At 38.6% G+C, this 20,147-nt stretch overlaps 1 protein-coding gene across 1 annotated transcript in view; it reads right to left on the bottom strand.

Annotated features, from left to right (window-relative positions):
• Positions 1 to 20,147, bottom strand: part of ATP8B2 (ATPase phospholipid transporting 8B2) — a gene marked incomplete in the record, with an annotated part of 2,601,455 nt that overhangs the window by 1,445,876 nt on the left and 1,135,432 nt on the right. Inside the window, 1 exon segment of the mRNA XM_044080643.1 lies at positions 6,345 to 6,503. Within this exon segment, the coding sequence (XP_043936578.1) occupies positions 6,345 to 6,503 (159 nt within the window).

Raw genomic sequence — 20,147 nt, 5'->3', positions numbered from 1 at the left:
TCTTCTGGGCAGACACCTCTTCAGCATCCCCATCTGAATTGGCTTCTTTTTTTCAAAAGGGTGAAATCAAAAGAGATTTCCCCTGTACGAGATGCACAAGACATGAGTATCTAAGTAATATCTTGAGAGACAGAAGACATCTAGGAGGCAAAGTCCACTTCTTCACTATAGGAAGATTCAATCTCTCACGGGACAGGGCTTCCTCTATCTTAACAGAGAGAATTCCAAACTTTGAGGACTGGTGCCTAAGAGGCTGCAGGTTCTGAAATAAAAACACGTAAGTCAGGATGAACCATTCCTGGTGTAAATCCTGGGAAGGGGAAATTATGAGGGTCCACCAGTTACCTGAGATCCAGGCAACTGCAATGAACTCAGCTGAGTGGGCATCCTATATTTACATTTATGGGATCTCTTAACTGAGTTCGCCTCTTGGAATACTCTGGTTTATGGATGGAAATCTCAGACCGCTACCCTCCTGTCAAAGATGTCTTCCCTAACCAAAAGTGAAGAGGTGTTACCCTTCCTTTTGGAATAAATGGGCCAGGAGTCAGACCTGGCTACTTGCTACAGGGCATATGGGCTGACTGCTATGCAAAGGCCCTCTGCTTGGGAGAGCATACCTATGCCCAATTTCACAGCAGCATTCACAAAGGAATGCCACACGTTTCAGGTAATTCAGGTGCGTGAGAGACAGAGAGCAGGTGTGTGAGTGTAAGAGAGTGAGTGTGCTCATGTGAGTGTAAGAGAGAGAGAGAGACGGAGAGAGTGTGCACATGTGAGTGTGTGTGTGAGAGACAGAGAGAGTATGTGAGCGCGTGAGACAAGTGTGTGTGCATGTGAGTGTGTGTGTGTGTGTGTGCACATACGTGTGTGTGAGCGAGTGTGCATGTACGTGTGTGACAGAGAGACAGACAGATGGAGACTCTGTGTGTGTGTGTGTGTGTGTGTGTGTGTGTGTGTGTGTGTGTGTGTGTGTGTGTTTTAGAGAAAGAGACGGAGAGTTTGCGTGTGTGTGTGTGTGTGAAAGAGGGAGAGATGGAGTGTGTGTATGCGAGACAGTGTGTGCATGCATGTGTGAGATCAGAGTGTGTGTGCATGAGACAGTGTGCGTGGGGGTGTGTGTATGCGTGCGACAGAGTGCCTGCATGTATGTGTGTGTGTGTGTGTGTGTGTGTGTGTGTGAGAATGTATGTGACTCATCAAACCCTCAAACCCTTCACTCGAGTGAGATGGGGACATCAGGAGATATAGTCATCTCTTCAGTGTCCTTTTCTTCCTGCCTAAAGAGCTGCTTCTTTCTTTTTCTGAGAAGAATGTCCAAGACAGGCAATGAGCTATCTGACAATGTGGTGATTCGGGAAAAGGCCTCAAAGCCCTTCCTGTCTAGACAACACTTCCAGGTACCTCTCTTCCTTTTCCTCAACATGCTGCAACTGAATCCCTAGCAGGTGAAACAATCAGGATTATCAGAGTCAAGCTCTAAATAGATAAGGCACTGCAAATAGCAATATTTGTAAGGGATTTACCTACTGCTTGCATACTTACTAATCTTTTCCTGAAGTGGAAATAATCCAGTAACATAATGGTTGCCCAAACAACAAAGAAATGCAATCCTACCTAAGGGTACAAAGATGAAAGATTCCTCAGTGGAGTAACACTATACAAGCAAACTGATCATGCAGGTCTTACTGTGGTAAGAAAGAAATTAAGATGTTGAAAAAATATATCTGTTCTTATCACAGAGACATCATTCACCCAGCCAAAAGGGAGAAGGGTGCTAAACGATAAATTTAGGACAGGCATTGGGGTCTCCGTTTAGCAATTCCAACATTTATTCATTCAAGGAACATCCTTTCAATGTCCCGCACTGTTTCCAGAAATGTATTTGCCCTTCCTAGTAAAAGGTTTGATTAGGTGAGATTTGGGGAAAAATCCAGACTGGAAAGACCATAACTGGAGTACCCTCACAGTCTTTTGCATTTCCCTCTGGAATTTGCCAAAAAGACGCAATCTAGGCAAGGGATAATATGGATCCTCAAAGTCCTGAGATGGGCACAGACTGGTGACAAGCATTTTGTAGAAAGCTCTAGATGATCCAGTCAAAAGGGAACTAAAAATCTCTGTGCCCTGCTCAGAACCTCAAATGCCTGTGGTTCATGTGTACTCAAAAATTTGACATCCAAGATCATCAAGAGGACCCGTGAAAACAAAAGAAGCAAATGTTAAAAGTGTCAGCAGTGTGAACTTGATTACTTTCAGGATGAATCTATGAGGGCATTTTTTTTTTTTTTGGTGGCCAATAACTTAGAATAAAGCTCCTTCTCTTGCTTTTGATTGGGAGTATCAGCTACTTCCTCCCGTTCTGGAAGGATGAGAGATGGGAGGTAGTCTTTAAAGGGGGGGAGGCATTGACCTCAATCATGTAGCTTGATTATATGATCTCTCTCGGTTTAATTTCTCCAAGTCATTTGGTCTCTAATATAATAACTGGACCTCATTCCAAAGTCAAAAAGTATGATTAAAGTTTGTGAAATTAGTATTGTTTCAATCTTTGATGTTAGGCAAAAGTGTTCTTTGCAGTGCCCAGAATCACTCCTATAGCTCATATGGAGTTACATACGTATTGGTATATCTAAATAACACTAAATTCTTTATTAGACCCATTGCTCTTACTACTATTGGAATGTCTGGATACCTTTCTTCCATACCACCCTCATTTCTGCATGCAAATCCTGGTATTTTAATACTCTGTCTCTCTCTGTACATAAGACACTGCAATCACTGGGTATAGCAGTTTCAATGATCAATGCTGCTTTTGTCTTCTTTTCATGGACTATTAATCTGGTTTCTTGCATCTATTTTTGAACTATTGGTAATAGATCATGCTATTGTGATGCAAACTTAATTATTCCAATAATGTTTTGTGGATCATGTTTCCAATGCTTCTCAGCTATTTCAATATTTTATGTTTGCACAATCCCTAATGAACAGTCTTGACACATTATTACACTTTTCAGTAAGCAGGCCCTCTGCCTTTAGTGTATCACACCCAGCAACAAGATGTGTGACTGTTTTCAGTTCTGTTTGACAGAACACACATTTGTTCATTTTTCCCACACGCTCAATGGACTTTATAAACGAACATTGTACATAGTCCACTACCCTGGGCTACCAATATGAACCTTTCATCTTTTGGCTGAAATTCACCTCTCCTTAACCATTCTTGTGCCCAATTCTGATCGACATGAGGTTGTTTCAGGAGTTTTCTGTACTTGAAACTATATTTATGACTTTTCCACATTTCTTGTCTTCTCATCTGGTCCTTCTCTCTATATTCTTTCCTTTTTTTCCCCTTTTTTTGGCACATTCAGTTTCTGTCTCATTTCTGTTTGCGTCTAGTTTGATTTCCATTCCCACTTGACATCTATATCCTTCTGCTAAACTAAGTAGGGAAGTCATCTTAGACTTGTTCTCTTCATGTTTCAAAACTTTCACTACATTTGGGTCTTGTGAGGTCAGCAGATATGTATGCAGTCCTATGACTGCAGATCTATACATGTAGTCAATTTCGAGAAGGCCCATACCTCCTTCAGAACAGGGAATATATATAGTCTTGGTATGCACTGATTTTTATAAATCATCTGATGAGCATGAAGCATCCTTCTTGTTTTCCTGTCCAAACTATACTAATACCTTTTGAGGCCAGTCAATCACTCCAAAACTGTAAGTTGGGACAGGAAGAGCAAACTGGTTTATAGCTTGGACATTGTTTCTAGAGGTCAATGCTGTTTTTAGTATTAAGTTTTCTAAAATATTCCTTACTGAGTTTTATTTGCATTTGCTCACATTTTATTGTTGATCCTTCATCAATTCCCAGATATTTATACACTCCCTCATGCTCAGGTTCTTTTATATCATCTTCCTGTCCCAAACCGATGTTTTCTTGGTGCTGAAGCTTTCCTGCTTTAAAGGTTGCTTTTGCACATTTATCAAGACCAAATGACATTCTTATATCATCTGAAAAAGTTTTGACCACTTGCACTTGTGCTTTCAGTTACTCATCTGATGACCTATACAGTTTTAATAGTCTACAAATATGAGAAGTCTTTACACTTTGTTGCTTTCTGGGAGCCAAATTATAGCTATGACAATCTGTTAAGTAGACAGCTTAATGGATTAAGGGCAAGACAAAAGTGCAGCGGTGACCCTGGAATATCACCTTTGAATTTTTATCTCTGGAATAATAATTTGTCCTTTATCATGGCTTAACTCTAAAGCTGTTTGCCACTGTTTCACTATTGCTGTAACTCCCCCTATCACTAGGGAACAGGTCCTTAATGCTCTCTCTAAGGCCAAGAACACTGCATCAATAGGGCTAGACAATATCCCAGGATGCCTTCTAAATAACCTCTGGAATTGCTATTTAACTATAGCCTCCAAACAGGCTTCGTGCCCCATGAATGGAGAACAGCAACACACAGCCCTCTGCACAAAGGTGGACCATCTACAGACCCTGGAAACTACAGATCCATAAGTCTCACTAGTCTTGTACGTAGAGCCATGGAATGAATTATCATGAAAATGATCAATGGTGATACAGTAAACTTCCAGACACTGGACCCAACCAAGTTTGGTTTCGTCAAGGGCAGATCATGCCTACACACCCTGGTAGACTTCTTTGAGTAGGTCACTAAAGCAATGGACGAGAACAAAATGGTTCACACTGCCTACCTTGACCTGGCCAAGGCATTTGACACAATACCCCGCTCGAGCATGGTTGACAAACTCAAGAGGTTAGGTACAAACTCATACGTCACCTGGTGGACAGCCAACTGGCTCAAAGACAGGACCCAGGAAGTTAGAATTGGGGAGTCCACCTCTACAAAGAGGCCAGTCACAAGTGCAGTCCCTCAGGGAACAGTCCTTGGACCGGTCATTTTGGCATTTACTTCTCTGAAGTCAAAGCCAATGTCAGTGGTCTCCAGCTGACTAAATTTGCAGATGACTGTAAATTAGGAGCTGTCACTGCATCCCACTGACAAAAATGTTCTCCGGGAGGGGCTGACACAGACAAACAACTGCTGTCAGAGCCATGGATTAAAACTAAATGCCAAGAAATGCACAATAGTATCCTTCGGGAAGTCATCCACCCCTGGTAACTTTCATATTGACAACACACCCCTTAGAGTTGACCCAGTAGTCAGGGACTTGAGGACACGCACAGTAATCTAGTCTTTGACCATCATGTATCTACAGCAGTTAGGAAATCCTTCTATGTTGCGCAACTTATAAACAAAGATATGGCATCTAAGTCCAAGGAAGTCATTGTTCCACTGTATTCGGCAGTGAGGAGAATGCCCTCACTGGTCCGTACCTAATCAGGCATATCCAACAATTGGAAAATCCACAGAGGTGCTTCACTAAAAAATACAGGGCTTAAGTAAAATGTCCTATGCAAACCATCTCAAGGCTCTATCCCTGTATTGTCTCCAACAGGCTTTTAAGGGGAGATCTATGCCTGATATACAAGGCATTGTCAGACGCCACTCTGATGGACCTCCTACATATCCACAAAACAAACAGCACCAGAATTACCAGTTCTAAAGACTTAAGCCTTGCCTGTGATATAAACAGGACCTGCTGGAGAGACAGGTATGTATCCCAGAGACTACCTGTCTCTGGAACAGGCTACCCATCCATGTGAAGCAGAGTTCCTCCCTAACCCAATTTAAGTGCAACCTATACAACTGGATGGGGAACAGGAAAGACATCCCTGGTTTGACACCTATGTCTCTAATGGACACAGGCAACTTGTAAATGGTTCAGCTCCCAGGCCCCTGCTTACACTTGTCAAGGGCATCAGAACTTGTCAGAGATTTGGAATGCATGGCTAAGCTTAAAAAGGCCCTTCTGGCCATTAGCCTAGTAAGCACCTATGCACCTATAATGTAATCAATCAGTGCAGTGTGTATCTTATACATTTTTAAGTACTCTTAGCCATGAATGTGGGATACTATCAAATGCTTTTTTTGTAGTCTCTCCATGCCATACTAAGATTCTTCCACTTTTTGCAGTTCTCAATTATGACTTTATTTTACATCAAATGATCCTTTGTTCCATATGACTTTCTTTATTACCATGACTGAGTTTTCTTCTAAATGACTATAAAATCTGTTGGCATGCCTACGTCACGTGATAATTTAAGAAAGATGTTTCTTGTTTAAAAAAAACAGACCCAAAGTCATAAAGGGTAAAGAACTGTGTTACCATTGTTGTTATGGCTGCAAATGTATGTACAGTGAAACAGACAGAAATGTGTCCTAGCATACTGACTTAAACCTTACCAGCAAAGATGACAAGGCCAAAGCACAATTCCGTGTTTCGCAGCATACAGCCTCGAAGCAGCATATTCTGGTTACTCAGTGAATATTTGTTCTCCTTCCAGTAAAGTGTGCCTGCGAATTTATCCAGCTTATTGTTGGGAGGCTCACAGATTACTTCACCTTTACAAATAACATGAAGGGAACAAAATTTGAGTTTTGTGAATTTCAAATATTATGCATCATTCATAACAGCAGTAGCATGTTAAGCACCTAACCTAAGAGGACGCTACACAGAACAGAGCAGAGCTTGATTTATGAAGGCAGAAAGTATATAAGCTGGCCTATAGTTCTGAAGGAATTTGGTTGCAGTACATTTTATGCATAAATTTGCATCTTACCAAAGTTAATTTTCAAAAGGGGCCAAGGAATAAAATTATTGCAAATTACAGAAAGTAATAAGCAACATACAGTAAATCAAGACTAGTGAGCATCAGAAAAACAAAACATTTTCTCAATCTAAATGCAACACTGAAATTCTACTTGCTCAAAACTCTCCACATAAAATGAAGCAAAAAAGGAAACCTGAACTAATGACATGCCAACTCCTAAACAAATCCTACTGAAAACAAACAAAAAAAAACTATACATTTAAGCCATTATTGTGTTCTCTCTCCTGAATGAATGATTTTTTGAACCTTTGTTAAATTCTCACTTTTCTTCAATGACATAGGTACACACACATTAACAGAAAAGAAACCAAACCACATTTTTTTTTTTTAATTTTCATGCATTATACATTATCTGTGTAATCTTTTTGTCAAACATTGCATACATTGCCCAGTTCCTGCCTTCCCTTAAACCTCACTCCTCCTCCTCAACAATACTCTGCATGTATCGTTCCCACAAATTCCATTCATTTCTATATAATTTGCCCTTCCCTTTCTGAAGATCTCACCTTCTGTGCTCTTATCTCCTTTACAATATTTACTACTTCAATTACAGTAGGTTTACATTTTTGATTTCAGTTTTCTAATAATTGCTTTCATGGCAGACAATAATATTTCACTTAGTAAGGCCTTAATAGCAATTCAAATACTATATTATAACTCAAAAGAATTATTTATTTATATTTAGTTGTCGTTAGTTAAACTGATTAGTCCAGCTGAGCCCGAGACTCGAGGAGAAAAGCTCCACAAAAATAAAGAAATTAAAATATATACATTCAAAAAAAAAAAAAAAGCGGAAGACTATTACATAGTTATATCTTTGCACAAGTTGACAGCAATAAAGTTACATGAAAAGTACATACAAGATGAAATGGCAGAGTGAAACAGCAGATGTAAGTTTAGAGACCAATCAGACTTAGATTCACATAAGCATTACATAATTACAGCAAACTGAGCTAGACTACTAATACAAGCATCATAGTGTTGCTATTTACAATGAGTATAAGTAATAAAAAGCTCAAAGTTTTAGAGTAAAAAGAGGTTAAAAAGAGGTGACACAGAGGTGGGGGATTAAGTGGGATCCTTGGATTACCTCGGATACAATCATTTGCTCCACCAACATCTCTGGCACAGCACTCTGTAGAGAATTTTTAAAATCTGCCAACAAGTTATACTGCCAGAATACATGTCCCCAGTTACTGTTCTTTTACCCATTACACCTCCAGCATTTGCTATTTACCTGAAAAACATATTTGAAGTGTGATTGGGGTATAAAATCAGAATGTTCTTTAAGTGCTCCTTTGAATACCACCTTCTTATTCCCTCTTCCCAATCTTTTCTAACTTTCTCCAACTGATTCTTGTAGTTATGTGTTTTTTTTCATGTGTTCTAGTTCTCCCATTTTAACAGCACCTTCTGATCTACTCTCAACTAAAAACTATACCAGAGGTGATCTTTCACTTAGTACCTCTCTATCACCTTGTCTTTGCCTGTATCCTATTTTAAATCTGTGGTAAAGAAGGCAGTCTCTAATCTACAGTCCAAACATCTGTCTGGCCTCATCCCTCTTAATTACTTTTATTTTTTTTAGCTATTTGCTCCCAATACCACGATTCCTTGCCAGTTTTCTTCAGTAAATTCCAGTCTCCTTATGCATACCTTCTATATCCCTACTCGCAGTAATCCTTATTGGTAAATTCTCCTTTCTCCATTCCCAGGATGACTCAGGTGTTCATCATATTGGTCACTACTGTAGTAGCCTTAGCTAGATGGGTTATACCCTAGCCATCCAGCTTCCTAAACTTCAAGGCACCTTCCATGTGCCCAGTCAGTCCACTTGACCTGAGCTGACTAAAAAAACATATTTGGGAGCAAAGCTCTTCAGAAGCTTTTCTGCAACTGAAGAGAGTGCTCTTCAGCGGGCTTTCGAGGACTGACTGTCAGCTTGTGCTGCTCCTTTGCTAGGCAGATAAGTTCCCCTTGGGGGAAAAACATTTCAAATTAAAAAAATTGTTGCTGTACTGTACTTTCCCATTTAAGAAAGTTATTTTTAAGCTAGGAGTTGGTATTTAAAAGGACTGTCAGAAGACTTAAATGTGCTTCTAAATGAGAGCACTCTTTCTTGACAGTTGAAAAGTTAAGAGTAATTGAAAAACATTTTTCAGTAGAGAAATTGTGCTTATTTTACTTTTTTGGGGCTGACAAGTGTTTTAAAGTGCCTTTCAACTGAGCTTGTGTGTGAAAAAAGTGATTTTTAAAGACTAAGTTTTTACTGGCTCTTGCTGCTTGTTTTTCCCCAGGAAAGAGGCACCATTTTCTGCTCGATTGTGGAACAAACTACCAAATTCGCATGTCAGTCCTCCTTCAAACCACAAAAAAAAAAGTTATGCAAACAAATGGTCACCACAGCAGCCGAGCAATCTGCCTCAGCCACATGTAGATGACTCTGCTGCAGTGACAGCTTGTTCCTCATACCACTCATTTTTTACCTCTGATCCCTCTAGTGTAGCACCTATGGACAGGGGGTTGGGCCACATCCTCTGCACTAATCAGGGTCCTCTCAGTGGGCAAGGGAAAGCCACTCTTGCTGTTTCTGAGATAGAGAATAGGGAAGACATCCTTGTTTGGTCAGAATGTTGTGCCCATCCCTGTGGAAACTGTTGCAATCATTAAAAATACTGCTGGCCACAGAAAACTAAACGTACATCTACTCCTCAAATTTCCTTAAAAAGGAGTAGTTTACTGGGTCTAGCTCAGAGTTTAATTCAGGCTACTTATCACTGTTATAAGGTTGTTTCTGGTAAACCAAAGATGGATACCTCTTTTCCTGAACAGATTCAAGATTCTGAATCTGGACAGAAGACGAAAGGACAGAGTCATTGTTTTCTTCTTAGTTCTTTGATTCAGACTCAAGAGGACAGTTCCATTTCAGATGCACCCTGTTGGGGGGGGGGGGTCATTTTTCCTGGAACTACTTCCGGAATGTCCCAGTGCTTTCAATGTGATAACACAGATGTTTCTCAGTCCCTCAGAGAACACTATGATGAGTTCCAAAAGGATTTTTTTCAGAACCTTCACCCATTCCTCCAGTTCTATCAGCTTTGGAGGATGTGTGTGTTGCTGACAGCAATTTTCCTGATAGTCAACCTCCTTCCCCTGAAAAGGCAGAGAGAATGTATAAACTTCCACAATCGTTTAAGCTTGTACATGCTCTTCCCAAACCTGACCCAGCAGCAACACTTTTAGTTAATACTACTGATGCTAACCATTTAGTTTATTCCAATCCTACTCTTTCTGACAAGGATGGGAATATTGATAAGCATGGGAAAAAGGTGTAGGCTTCTGCAACTCTGACTTTCCAAATTGTTACAGTTCATTCTAACTGAAAGCATGAAGAATGTTTTGTCTGAAGTTTCTTCTTGTGAGGAAAAATCTGCTTTAAATATGTTTATTCTATTCCCCTGTACAAAAACAAATCATTGTTTACAGTTGGTGAATGAATCCACTGACGCTTCTTCCAGGGCTACAGCCACTGGTCCTGTTTTGAGGTGGTTTGTCTGGCTGTGTTCTCAGAACCTCCCAGATTGTGTGAAAAATTAGATTTTCAATTCTCCTTTGGACAGAGATTTAGTTTTTGGTTCCTCTGATGCAGAGGTTATCAAAAATTGTGATGAAAAGGGTATGATAAAACACAATTGTACAGCCTTCCTTTTCAGTTTCTATGGGATTCTCTAACTCCTCATCCAATTTTGGCAAAAGAGAATAAAAACCACAAATATTCACTTCAGTTGCTGTTCCAGTAAGAATAAAGGACTCCAAGTCGATAAAAATTCAACACTTTAATATCCAATAAAATATACAAGCTTAAAAGATTTAGCACATTTGTTTCTAACACATCAGAAACTTCTTCAGAATCACCTAACATTGAATCTAAAGCCATTTAAATACACCCAGCACCTCTCTGATTGGCTGTTACATAAAAAAACATACTTTATTTTTAAAAAGACAACACCAACTTCAAATTGTTTAAAAATTCAAAATTTTCACATGTAATATTTTACATATATACATATATAACACATGTACATATGTATAAAAAACTTAGAAAACACTTAACAAAACTGGACGTTGTTCTATATTAATGCTGGTATCGGTTTGCTCTTAACTTAAGAGCTGGGGCTAGTGAAAGGTGGCCATTCAGTCCGGGGGGGGGGGGACACAGGCATCAAGTTGTAATTGCCAAATAAGTTCTCTAAATTCTAGCTTAGAGTCCCAGACACCTCCCCTTTCTTGAGTAACTTTCTCTATAACCCAAAACTTATAGTCTGCTAGGGGACAATGCAGACAGTGTCTATAAAAGCCATTGGTGTCCTTTTTCTGGTTTATATCATATGTATACTCGTACACCGTCTGCCTCAATGTACGTTTGGTCTTCCCCATGTAGTAGAAACCACATACCTTACAATGGGCTAAATAAATCACCCCTTTGGTATGACAGTTGAAATGCCCCTGTAGGTAAAAAGTGACTTTTGGGGAATGCAATGCAAGTGTGTTTTGGTTATACATAAATGAGCATTAACAACACATACCACATTTATTATGCCCACAGGTTTTGTATTTCCCCTCAACACTAATTCATTCATCCACAACACTAATTCACAGTGGTTGGGAACAGTATTTGGACATTAATATGGACTCGTGGTTAGGCAGAACAAAAATTTTAACCTAGCACCTCCACATGGTAATAAAATATATGTCGGTATGTGTCGTAAGTTAAAAGAAAAACTGTGTAAATTTAGAAGTTTAATGACTGACAATTTTTTAAATGAATGCATTTAAGTTAAACAAGTCCCTAAGGGAATTAGAATTAGTAAATTTCCTAATAATGTTTACGAGGGAACTGATTCTTTTAAAGATGTAGTAAATGTATTTAATGACTGTGGTTTAGCCCTTATTGGGGTTATTAAGCATAATGAAAAAATGATGGATATGTTAAAGAATGACATTACAGCTTTGAATTTGAAAATACAGAAAGATTTACTGTTTACCTTAGAAGAAAATAAACGTAAATATGCATACATTTTTAAAGATGTTGAAAGTTTGGATGCAAAAAACTGGAAAAGGAAAATGGGTAAACTAGAGAGGGATACTAAAGACTATGCTGAGGGCACAGCTTATGTACTAAGGCAACCCACGCAATGGTAGAGGGAATACTAATATGGATGGGTACAATAGTGAAGAAAATACAGAATTTGATAATAGGAGCAATGACAGAGACACCCCTTTAGACAATGGTCCTGTAAGAAGGTCAGAAAGAATTTGGAATCTGCCAGTACAACCTACGCATGTACAATCCACCAGGAGGGGACAGGGGAACCAGAGGGGGAAACAGCAGTTTTACCCACAACTCCAGAGTTATTGGAACAGATAGAGAACTTACCTTTTGGGGTGGGACTTTAACATGGACACTGAATTGCAAGCAGTAGGTCCCACTAACAAGATGGGGAATTTTCAAATTTATAATTATACCAATATTGAACTGAATGAGAGACATTTTAGTTTGTTCAAAAAAGGTTTCAAATTCATTCCTAGCAAAAAAGGAAATATGGCTGAAACATTACTTGACAAAAATGTTTGTTAGGAAAATTAATTTGGATGCATTACTTGGTGGTATGACTGAGTCAGACAGTATGGACCAGTTGAAAAAGAAAAGTTCTTACAATCCACCCCCATTACTTGAATTAAACAACTTTGAAATGGTGGTATGCAAAGAAATCAGATTATACTACAATAGTAGAAAGGTGTATAACAAGGTAAACTTGACAAAAGATGAGAAGGAAGTTATGTCAGAAATTTGTAATAAGGAGGTTCGTATTATGAAACCTGATTGGGGGGGGGGTAGTTATGATGCAGCAGTGGGAATATTCAGCAAAAATGCTTGATTTGCTAAACGCTGATAGTAGACAAGACCAGTTATCTCAGAATCAAGTTAATACAGCCTACCATAGAATAGACATTACTCTACAGGACAACTTGTTACAAGGGGCCATAACTAAACAGTTGTATGACTTTTTTTAAGTACCTAAACCATACATTCCAAGCATTTTTGGAATACCCAAAGTTCATAAGAACTATATGACACCCCCCGACCCATTCTATCATCTGCTGGGTCAAAAACACAGCCTATAGCTATATACATTGACACAAAGTTGAAACCTTTTTATGATTTATACCCCCACATGCAAAAAGATTAATGGGATATTTTATACAAGGTAGGACAAGTAGAATTTAACAATGACTTTTTTTTATAACCATCTATGTCAAGGACCTTTGTTCAGTTATTCCCCATGACAGAGGTCTGCAATGGCTTGAAGAAATGTTACTGGAGTTTGAATTTTTGCAACACTCAGATTTTAGGACTATTCTAGAAAGCATGGAATTGGTATTAAAAAAAAAACAATTTCATATATTTCTAGGTTGAGTTATATGGGGTTGCTATGGGTGTGGCATTCGCACCCATATTTGCAAACATAGTCCTATTATACTGTGAAAAACACTATTTTTGAGTCACATTACAAAGATTACATCAGGATTTATTTCAGATTTTTGGATGATATTTTTATTTTGTGGAAAGGGTCCCCACAAAACATAAAAGGTTTCATAGAATACATAAATAACACCACAGAATTACCACAGAATTTTTGAAATTTACACATGAAACCAGAGAAATCGAAGTACATTATTTAGATGTGACCATGATGAAGGACAATATTAATGGGAAATATATTTCAAAACTATACAAGAAAGGAATGTTTCTCAAACTCATATCTTTATTCTGAAAGTAACCATTCTTACAAACAAAAGAAAAATAGAGTGAAAGGACAAATGATACAAGCAGCCTGTATGATTTCTAATAAAAGATGACTTGGTGAAATAATTGGATTATACTGAGGGAATGTTTTGTGAGAGGGGATACCCCGATAGCATGGTTAAAACTATCAAAGAAGTTCTAATGGGATGGGGAAATAAATATATACCCTATTAAACTATGAAAGCAACAATAACAATAGAAACAAGGACCAAGGATCAGTTAAAAGTGACACAGATGGTATATATTTAGTGTTGACATACAACCAAGATATTAAGGGGATTCAAAACATTGTGTCAAAAAACTGGAAGATGTTTTCGATTATGCCAACAAACCCAGGGTATTTTCTAGACCACTAACGTTTGGGTTCAGGAGACACCCCAACTTAAAGGATATTTTTGAAAAGGGAAATACAAAACCTGTGGGCATAATATTAGGAACACAATGTGATATGTGTGGTCAATGCTCATTTATGTATAGCCAAAACACACTTGCACTGGATTCCTCAAAAGTCACTTTTTACCCACAGGGGCATTTCAACTATAATACCAAAGGGGTGATTTATTTAGCCCATTGTAAGGTATGCGGTTTCTACTACGTGGGAAGACAGAACGTACATCGAGGCAGAGGGTGTACGAGCATACATATGATATAAACTGGAAAAAGGATACCAATGCCCTTTATAGACACTGCATGCAGTGTCCCCAAGCAGACTATAAGTTTTGGGTTATAGAGAAAGTTACTCAACAAGAAAGGGGAGGTGACTGGGAATCTAAACTTGAACTTAGAGAACTTATTTGGCAATTACAACTTGATGCCTGTGTCCCCCCCTGGATTGAATACCACCTTTCACTAGCCCCAACTCTTAAGTTAAGAGCAAACAGATACTAACATTAATATAAAACATCCATTTTTTTTTAAGTGTTTTCTAAGATTTTTATACGTTATGTATATGTGTTTTATACACACACACACACATATATATATATATATATATATATATATATATACACACACACACATATATATATATATATATATATATATATATATATATACACACACACACACACACACACACACACACATATATATATATATATATGTAAAATATTACATGTAAACATTTTCAATTTTTAAACATATTTTGAAGTCAGTGTTTTCTTTTTAAAAATTTTGCTTGGTTTTTATGCAACAGCCAATGAAAGAGGTGCTGAGTGTATTTAAATGGCTTTAGATTCAATGTCAGGTGATTCTGAAGAAGCTTCTGGTGTGTTAGAAACAAAAGCGCTAAATCCTTTAAGCTTGTATATTTTATTGGATATTAAAGCGTTGAATTTGATCGACTGGGAGTCCTTTATTGGTACTGGAGCAGCAACTGAAGTGAATATTTGGTTATTGGTGCCTTTACACTTCAGTATTTCACTTGAAAAGAAAATAAAAAGTCTCACAATATGTGGTAAAGAGATGATTAAGAAACAGTTGTGGGGGGGTTCATAAAAGAAATCAGGACCACCCCCAAACCAAGGACAGTCTAAAGTCAGAATGATTATTTAAGGGAGGTCTCCCACACCCCCACCCTGGCAGTCCCATTTGCTTGCCAGAAAGTCAGGATCTCAACTTTTCTCTTTGGCAACAGTCTCAGACAAATGGGTTCTAAAGATCCTTCATCAATGTTGCAGACAGCAGTGGGAGGAAATCCCTCCTTTCCAGGGGGTAATTCCTCACCACCAGACTACACTCCTTTATTCCCCCTTGTGCTTCAACACATACTGTTCCCAGGGAACGACAGAATCAGTTCCTCCTTCCCAGAGTGGAAAAGGTTTTTATTCAATTATGCATTTAGTGCCAAAGAAAGGTAATGCTTGGAGACCAGTTCTGGATCTTTTTTCCTAAACTGGTTTGTTACAGTGCCAAAGTTCAAAATGTTGTCACTTCACAACCTGTTACCTCTTCTTCCTCTTTCAAGTTTCCTGGTAACACTAGACTTAAACGATACTTCTCGCATCCCTATTCATCCAGACTTCAGACATTTCTTAAGGTTCTGTGCGTCTGGATCATATCAGTTCTCTGCCTTGCCCTTTGGACTAACTACTGTAGCAAGAGTGTTCACAAAGTGTCTAGCTCAAGTTATAGCTCATTGCAGGCTACAAGGTATCACATTTTCCATATTTAGATGACCTACTTATCTTTGCAGTGTTTTTCAAAGTACCAGTAATTTCCCTCTTGGGTGAGAATTCCTTACACAAGCTGGGATATCAAAAAAACATTTACACATCTTTCTTGACTCCTTTACACATGATTGTGTTGCTGGGGTGACAGCTAGACATCTCAGTACAGAGAGTTTTTCCTTTCACAGGAAAAAACAGATCTACACCTGGATCCATTCCTATGGTTTTCTACTTAGACTTTGGTCACTGCAAGGGAGTACCTCAGGATTTTGGGTCTCATGGCATCAATCATTTTCATGATAACCCTAGTTAGACTCCACATAGAAAGATGCAATGGTATCTGAAGTCTCTCTGGTCCCAGCACCAACACTAGTTGTCTTTTCAAATCCCACTGCTAGGGTTTCTCAGAACACAAATCACTGAGTGAAGTCAGCAAATATGCTTAAATCCAAGTCTCCTCTTCTCCCTCTTTGCTCCAAAACAGTCACCACATATGTCTTGGACTTGGGCTTAGGAAGTAGTTTTAGGAGGGATAAAAGTGCAATGTGTATGGGACACCAAGGACAGATGCAAGCACATAAATATAAAAGAAATGCTTTCCTGATCAAGGCACTCAACACTCAATCATTTTTGTTCCCCGGGACCTCTTCAAGTTGTTATAGGCAACAGCGGAGGAGAGCAGAACTAGGGCAGACTCTTACAAATACAAACTAGATTAGGGGGTCTTCCAAGACTTAATCCATTTTTTGGGAGTTCCTTACGTAAGCCTATTTGTCTCCACTCTGAATAGCTAGCAACTCTCTGCTACAAGACTCCATACAAAAAGGCCTGGAAGACAGATGCCTTTTCCTTTTCTTGGACAACAATGTTCCTGTATGCTTTTCTACCCTTTCCATTGATATCAAGGGTACTTCTGATGATCCAGAAGAGTCTCCGAAGATCACTGTGGTGACTCCCTTATGGCCCAGGAAACTGTGGATCACCCTTCTTTTGGAAATGGCTAAGAGCAATTACCACAAGCTTCCTGACAGAATGGAAAGACTCACACAAGATCACAGGTGTTTGAAACACCCCAAACTCATTCAACCTCAACTGACTGCCTGGAAGACAGTCTTGATTCCCTACAGGCACCTGTTTACTGATGATGTGCAGCAGGTACTAATGGAAGAAAGCCTTCTACTACAAAATCATACAATAGTAAATGGAAAGGTTTTCTAGTTGGTGCCAACAACATAAACAGCACCCATTCAAGGCTAGTTGTTCTCAAGTTTTACAATATTTGTGAGTTACTATCCTATGGCCTTTCTTACTCCTCCAAGGTTCATTTATCAGACATTTCAGCATGTCCGCCCATGGATTCTCCTCTTTCAATACATTCTCATATCAAAATGTTTTTGATGGGGTTATGCATAAGAGGCCTCCAAGAAAAAACAGATCCCCCTCCATGGGATCCTAATTTTGTGTTAGAGAAGCTAACACTTGATCCACTTGAAACAGCTAACCTGGCTGACAAAGCTCTCAAAGTGGAAAACGGTTTTACTGATTACTCTGTCCTCTGCAAGAACAAAATCTTGAGTTGCAAGCTCTTATGGTAAGTCAACCCTATCTTATTTTCCACAGAGACAGGGTTTCTTTGAGAACTAATCATTTTATGCCAAAGGTGGTATCAAGAGTTTAATTTAAGCCAAACTAACAACCTCCCCTTTTCTTTCCTGTACAAAAAATGAGGGAGAAAGAACACTACATACCTTGGATATCCACAGACAACTCAGCTACTATCTTGACAGAACTAAATCTTTCAGATGTTTGGATCAGTTTTTCATTTTTTGTGAAGATAAGAAGGGACAACCTCCATCAAAAAAGACTATTTCCACATGGTTGTCTCAGATTATCCTTTTGTTATACTCACCACAACAATATTATTCCATGCAGGGTTAAGGCCTACTCTACCAGGATCTTGGCATCATCTACGGCATTATGAAAATACTTGGATTCTAGATTTTTTCTAGAAGCAGCAACCTGGTCCTCCATACATACATTTATAAGGCAGTGCAAGCTTGATTTCTTCTCTAGGTCTAGAACAGGTTTTTCTAGGACCATTCTTCAGGGGCTCCTGGATCCTTTCTCTTCAACCTCCCAATGTAATAAGCTAGAACAATAACCCATATAGCCAAGGTTACTGCTGCAGTGATCAGTATGATGAATATAGTGCAGCTGTATAAGTAAACTTATAATAAAAGCAGATGTTCGAATGATCACCACTGTACTAGACATCACCCCCCCCCCTTGTTTTTTGGTGTGCCGTTTATGCAAGGGTGTGAATACGTATTTTTTGTTGTCCCTAACACTGTCCGTTCAGGGCTGCCACCCCTCTCTCTGTTGGGATGAAAGCTCTGAAGAGTTTGACATCCAAACTTTATTTTTGGTCAGCTCAGCTTGAGCTGACAGCCTGGGCACGTGGAAGGTGCCCTGAAGCTTTGGAAGCTGGCCAGCTGTTATATTCTTGGCAGGGTATAATCCATATAGCTAAGGCTACTGCAGCAGTGATCAAACATCTACTGTTATGCTAAGTTTACTTATACAACTGTACTTTTTAGAGGGCCCTGGGAGACCAAAACTGAGGTCAGGGAACTTTTTGGGCAACTAATTTTGGAGGCCAATAAACCCCCTGGGTTAAACAAACATTTATCCATTGCCCCTATTCTCAGAATGAGAGCTGCAAAGGTATAGCCTGTAGTTCAGGTCTTCCATCATGGGGTGGTAGTGTTTGACTGCATATAGGCTGTTTTGATTTGGTACATCTCCGGAAACTAGTTTGATTTCAGATTCATTTATTTAATTTTATTTAATTTCTTATGTATATACATATTTTATTTTACTTATTCACTCATATATATTTCACTCAGTCCTTTGGACAGGGATTTTAAAAGTTTATGTTTGTATTTTTACCATGTGGGAATTGAGTATGTACATATTTGAAATAGTGGGGTTGGACCTAGGTTTTTGTAACTTGTTATATTGTGTGTTTTTATTTAAATGTCCATTATTCAATTACATAATTATTCTATTAAAAACAAGGATGGGGGGGTTATATAACAGGAAGTTACAGCTGATTACTTTGTTACAATCTGATGAAGTCCATTTTGGATGAAAACGCTACATATTGTGGTGCGTTTACGTGAATAAAAGGCTGTTTAATTCTGTGTTTGCAGTGGACATCGTTTTTTTACCGAACCTCCTGCTATTGGTGCCTGTTTTGGTGTCATTTTTATTTTGTACTTTTTAGAATACTTTCCACTACTTTATTAACATAATATTCTGTAGGGCTGGTGTTATTCCCCTTAAGGAACTGCATTCAAAGTCCCATTCTCTAATTACTTCCCAACTCCCTTCCCCATTTCATCACCACCCTTTTCCACTTTGACTTATAACCTTCTGATTGCATTACGTATATAAACCTTCAATGCATTGGTCTAAAGAAACCCTCTGAATCAAGTAACCCTAAACCACCTTGTTTTATGGGGAGAATCAACTTATCCCACTTAACTCTTGACTCCCCCAATAAATTCCTTCAACTCATTCATTATATGCCACAACTTCTATGGCTGATAGAATATATGCCTGCCCTGTATATTAAAAAAAACTAAAGGGACTAGAAATGTTGATTGCTTCTTACTATTCATAACAGCTTCTAGCTTCTCGTTTGTATTATCTTTTGTTCAGACTCTTCCCAAATATCCTTAGCTGCCACGACAGAATCCTTTTTAATCTACACATCTAAATATTTCAGCTTGTGCCCCCATAGATATGGGCATTGCTCATATATGGGTGCATAATTTACCTCTCATAGCCTTTGTTTTATCATCTATTTTATATTCTGAAAACCCCTGAAACAGTCTCAAAATGTCCTGTTTTGGATTTATCAAGTACAAATATAATCTGTAAACAAAGCTAACTTTTCTTGACTACGCTAGTTGCAGGCTTGATTTTTTGAGCCCCTTATTTTCTTTGTCATTGGTTATAAATATAAACAAATGGGAAAGAAGACACCCCTGCCTGGTTCCTCTTCAAACACAGCTTGTTTGAGAAGAACCTTTCCACCTTATTTCTTGGTTCTGTCCTTTGATACATCCTCTTAATTAACCCTTTTAGTCTATCAAGGAAAATAAATGCTATCTTCTACTCAAAATCCCAATGGACTCTACTGAATGCTCTGTCTACATCAATACCAACCAACAGCAGCAGCATTTCCTCACACTCTGCTTCCTTCTAAATCATCACTGTTCTAATAATGCTGTCAATGTTTGACTCCCCTCCTCAAAACCATAATGATTAATAT

This window comes from Protopterus annectens, chromosome 8.part0, assembly GCF_019279795.1.
Source record: "Protopterus annectens isolate FY-2018-M chromosome 8.part0, PAN1.0, whole genome shotgun sequence".
NCBI classification, from domain to species: Eukaryota; Metazoa; Chordata; order Ceratodontiformes; family Protopteridae; genus Protopterus; species Protopterus annectens.
This window is presented reverse-complemented; position numbering and strand designations above follow the sequence as displayed.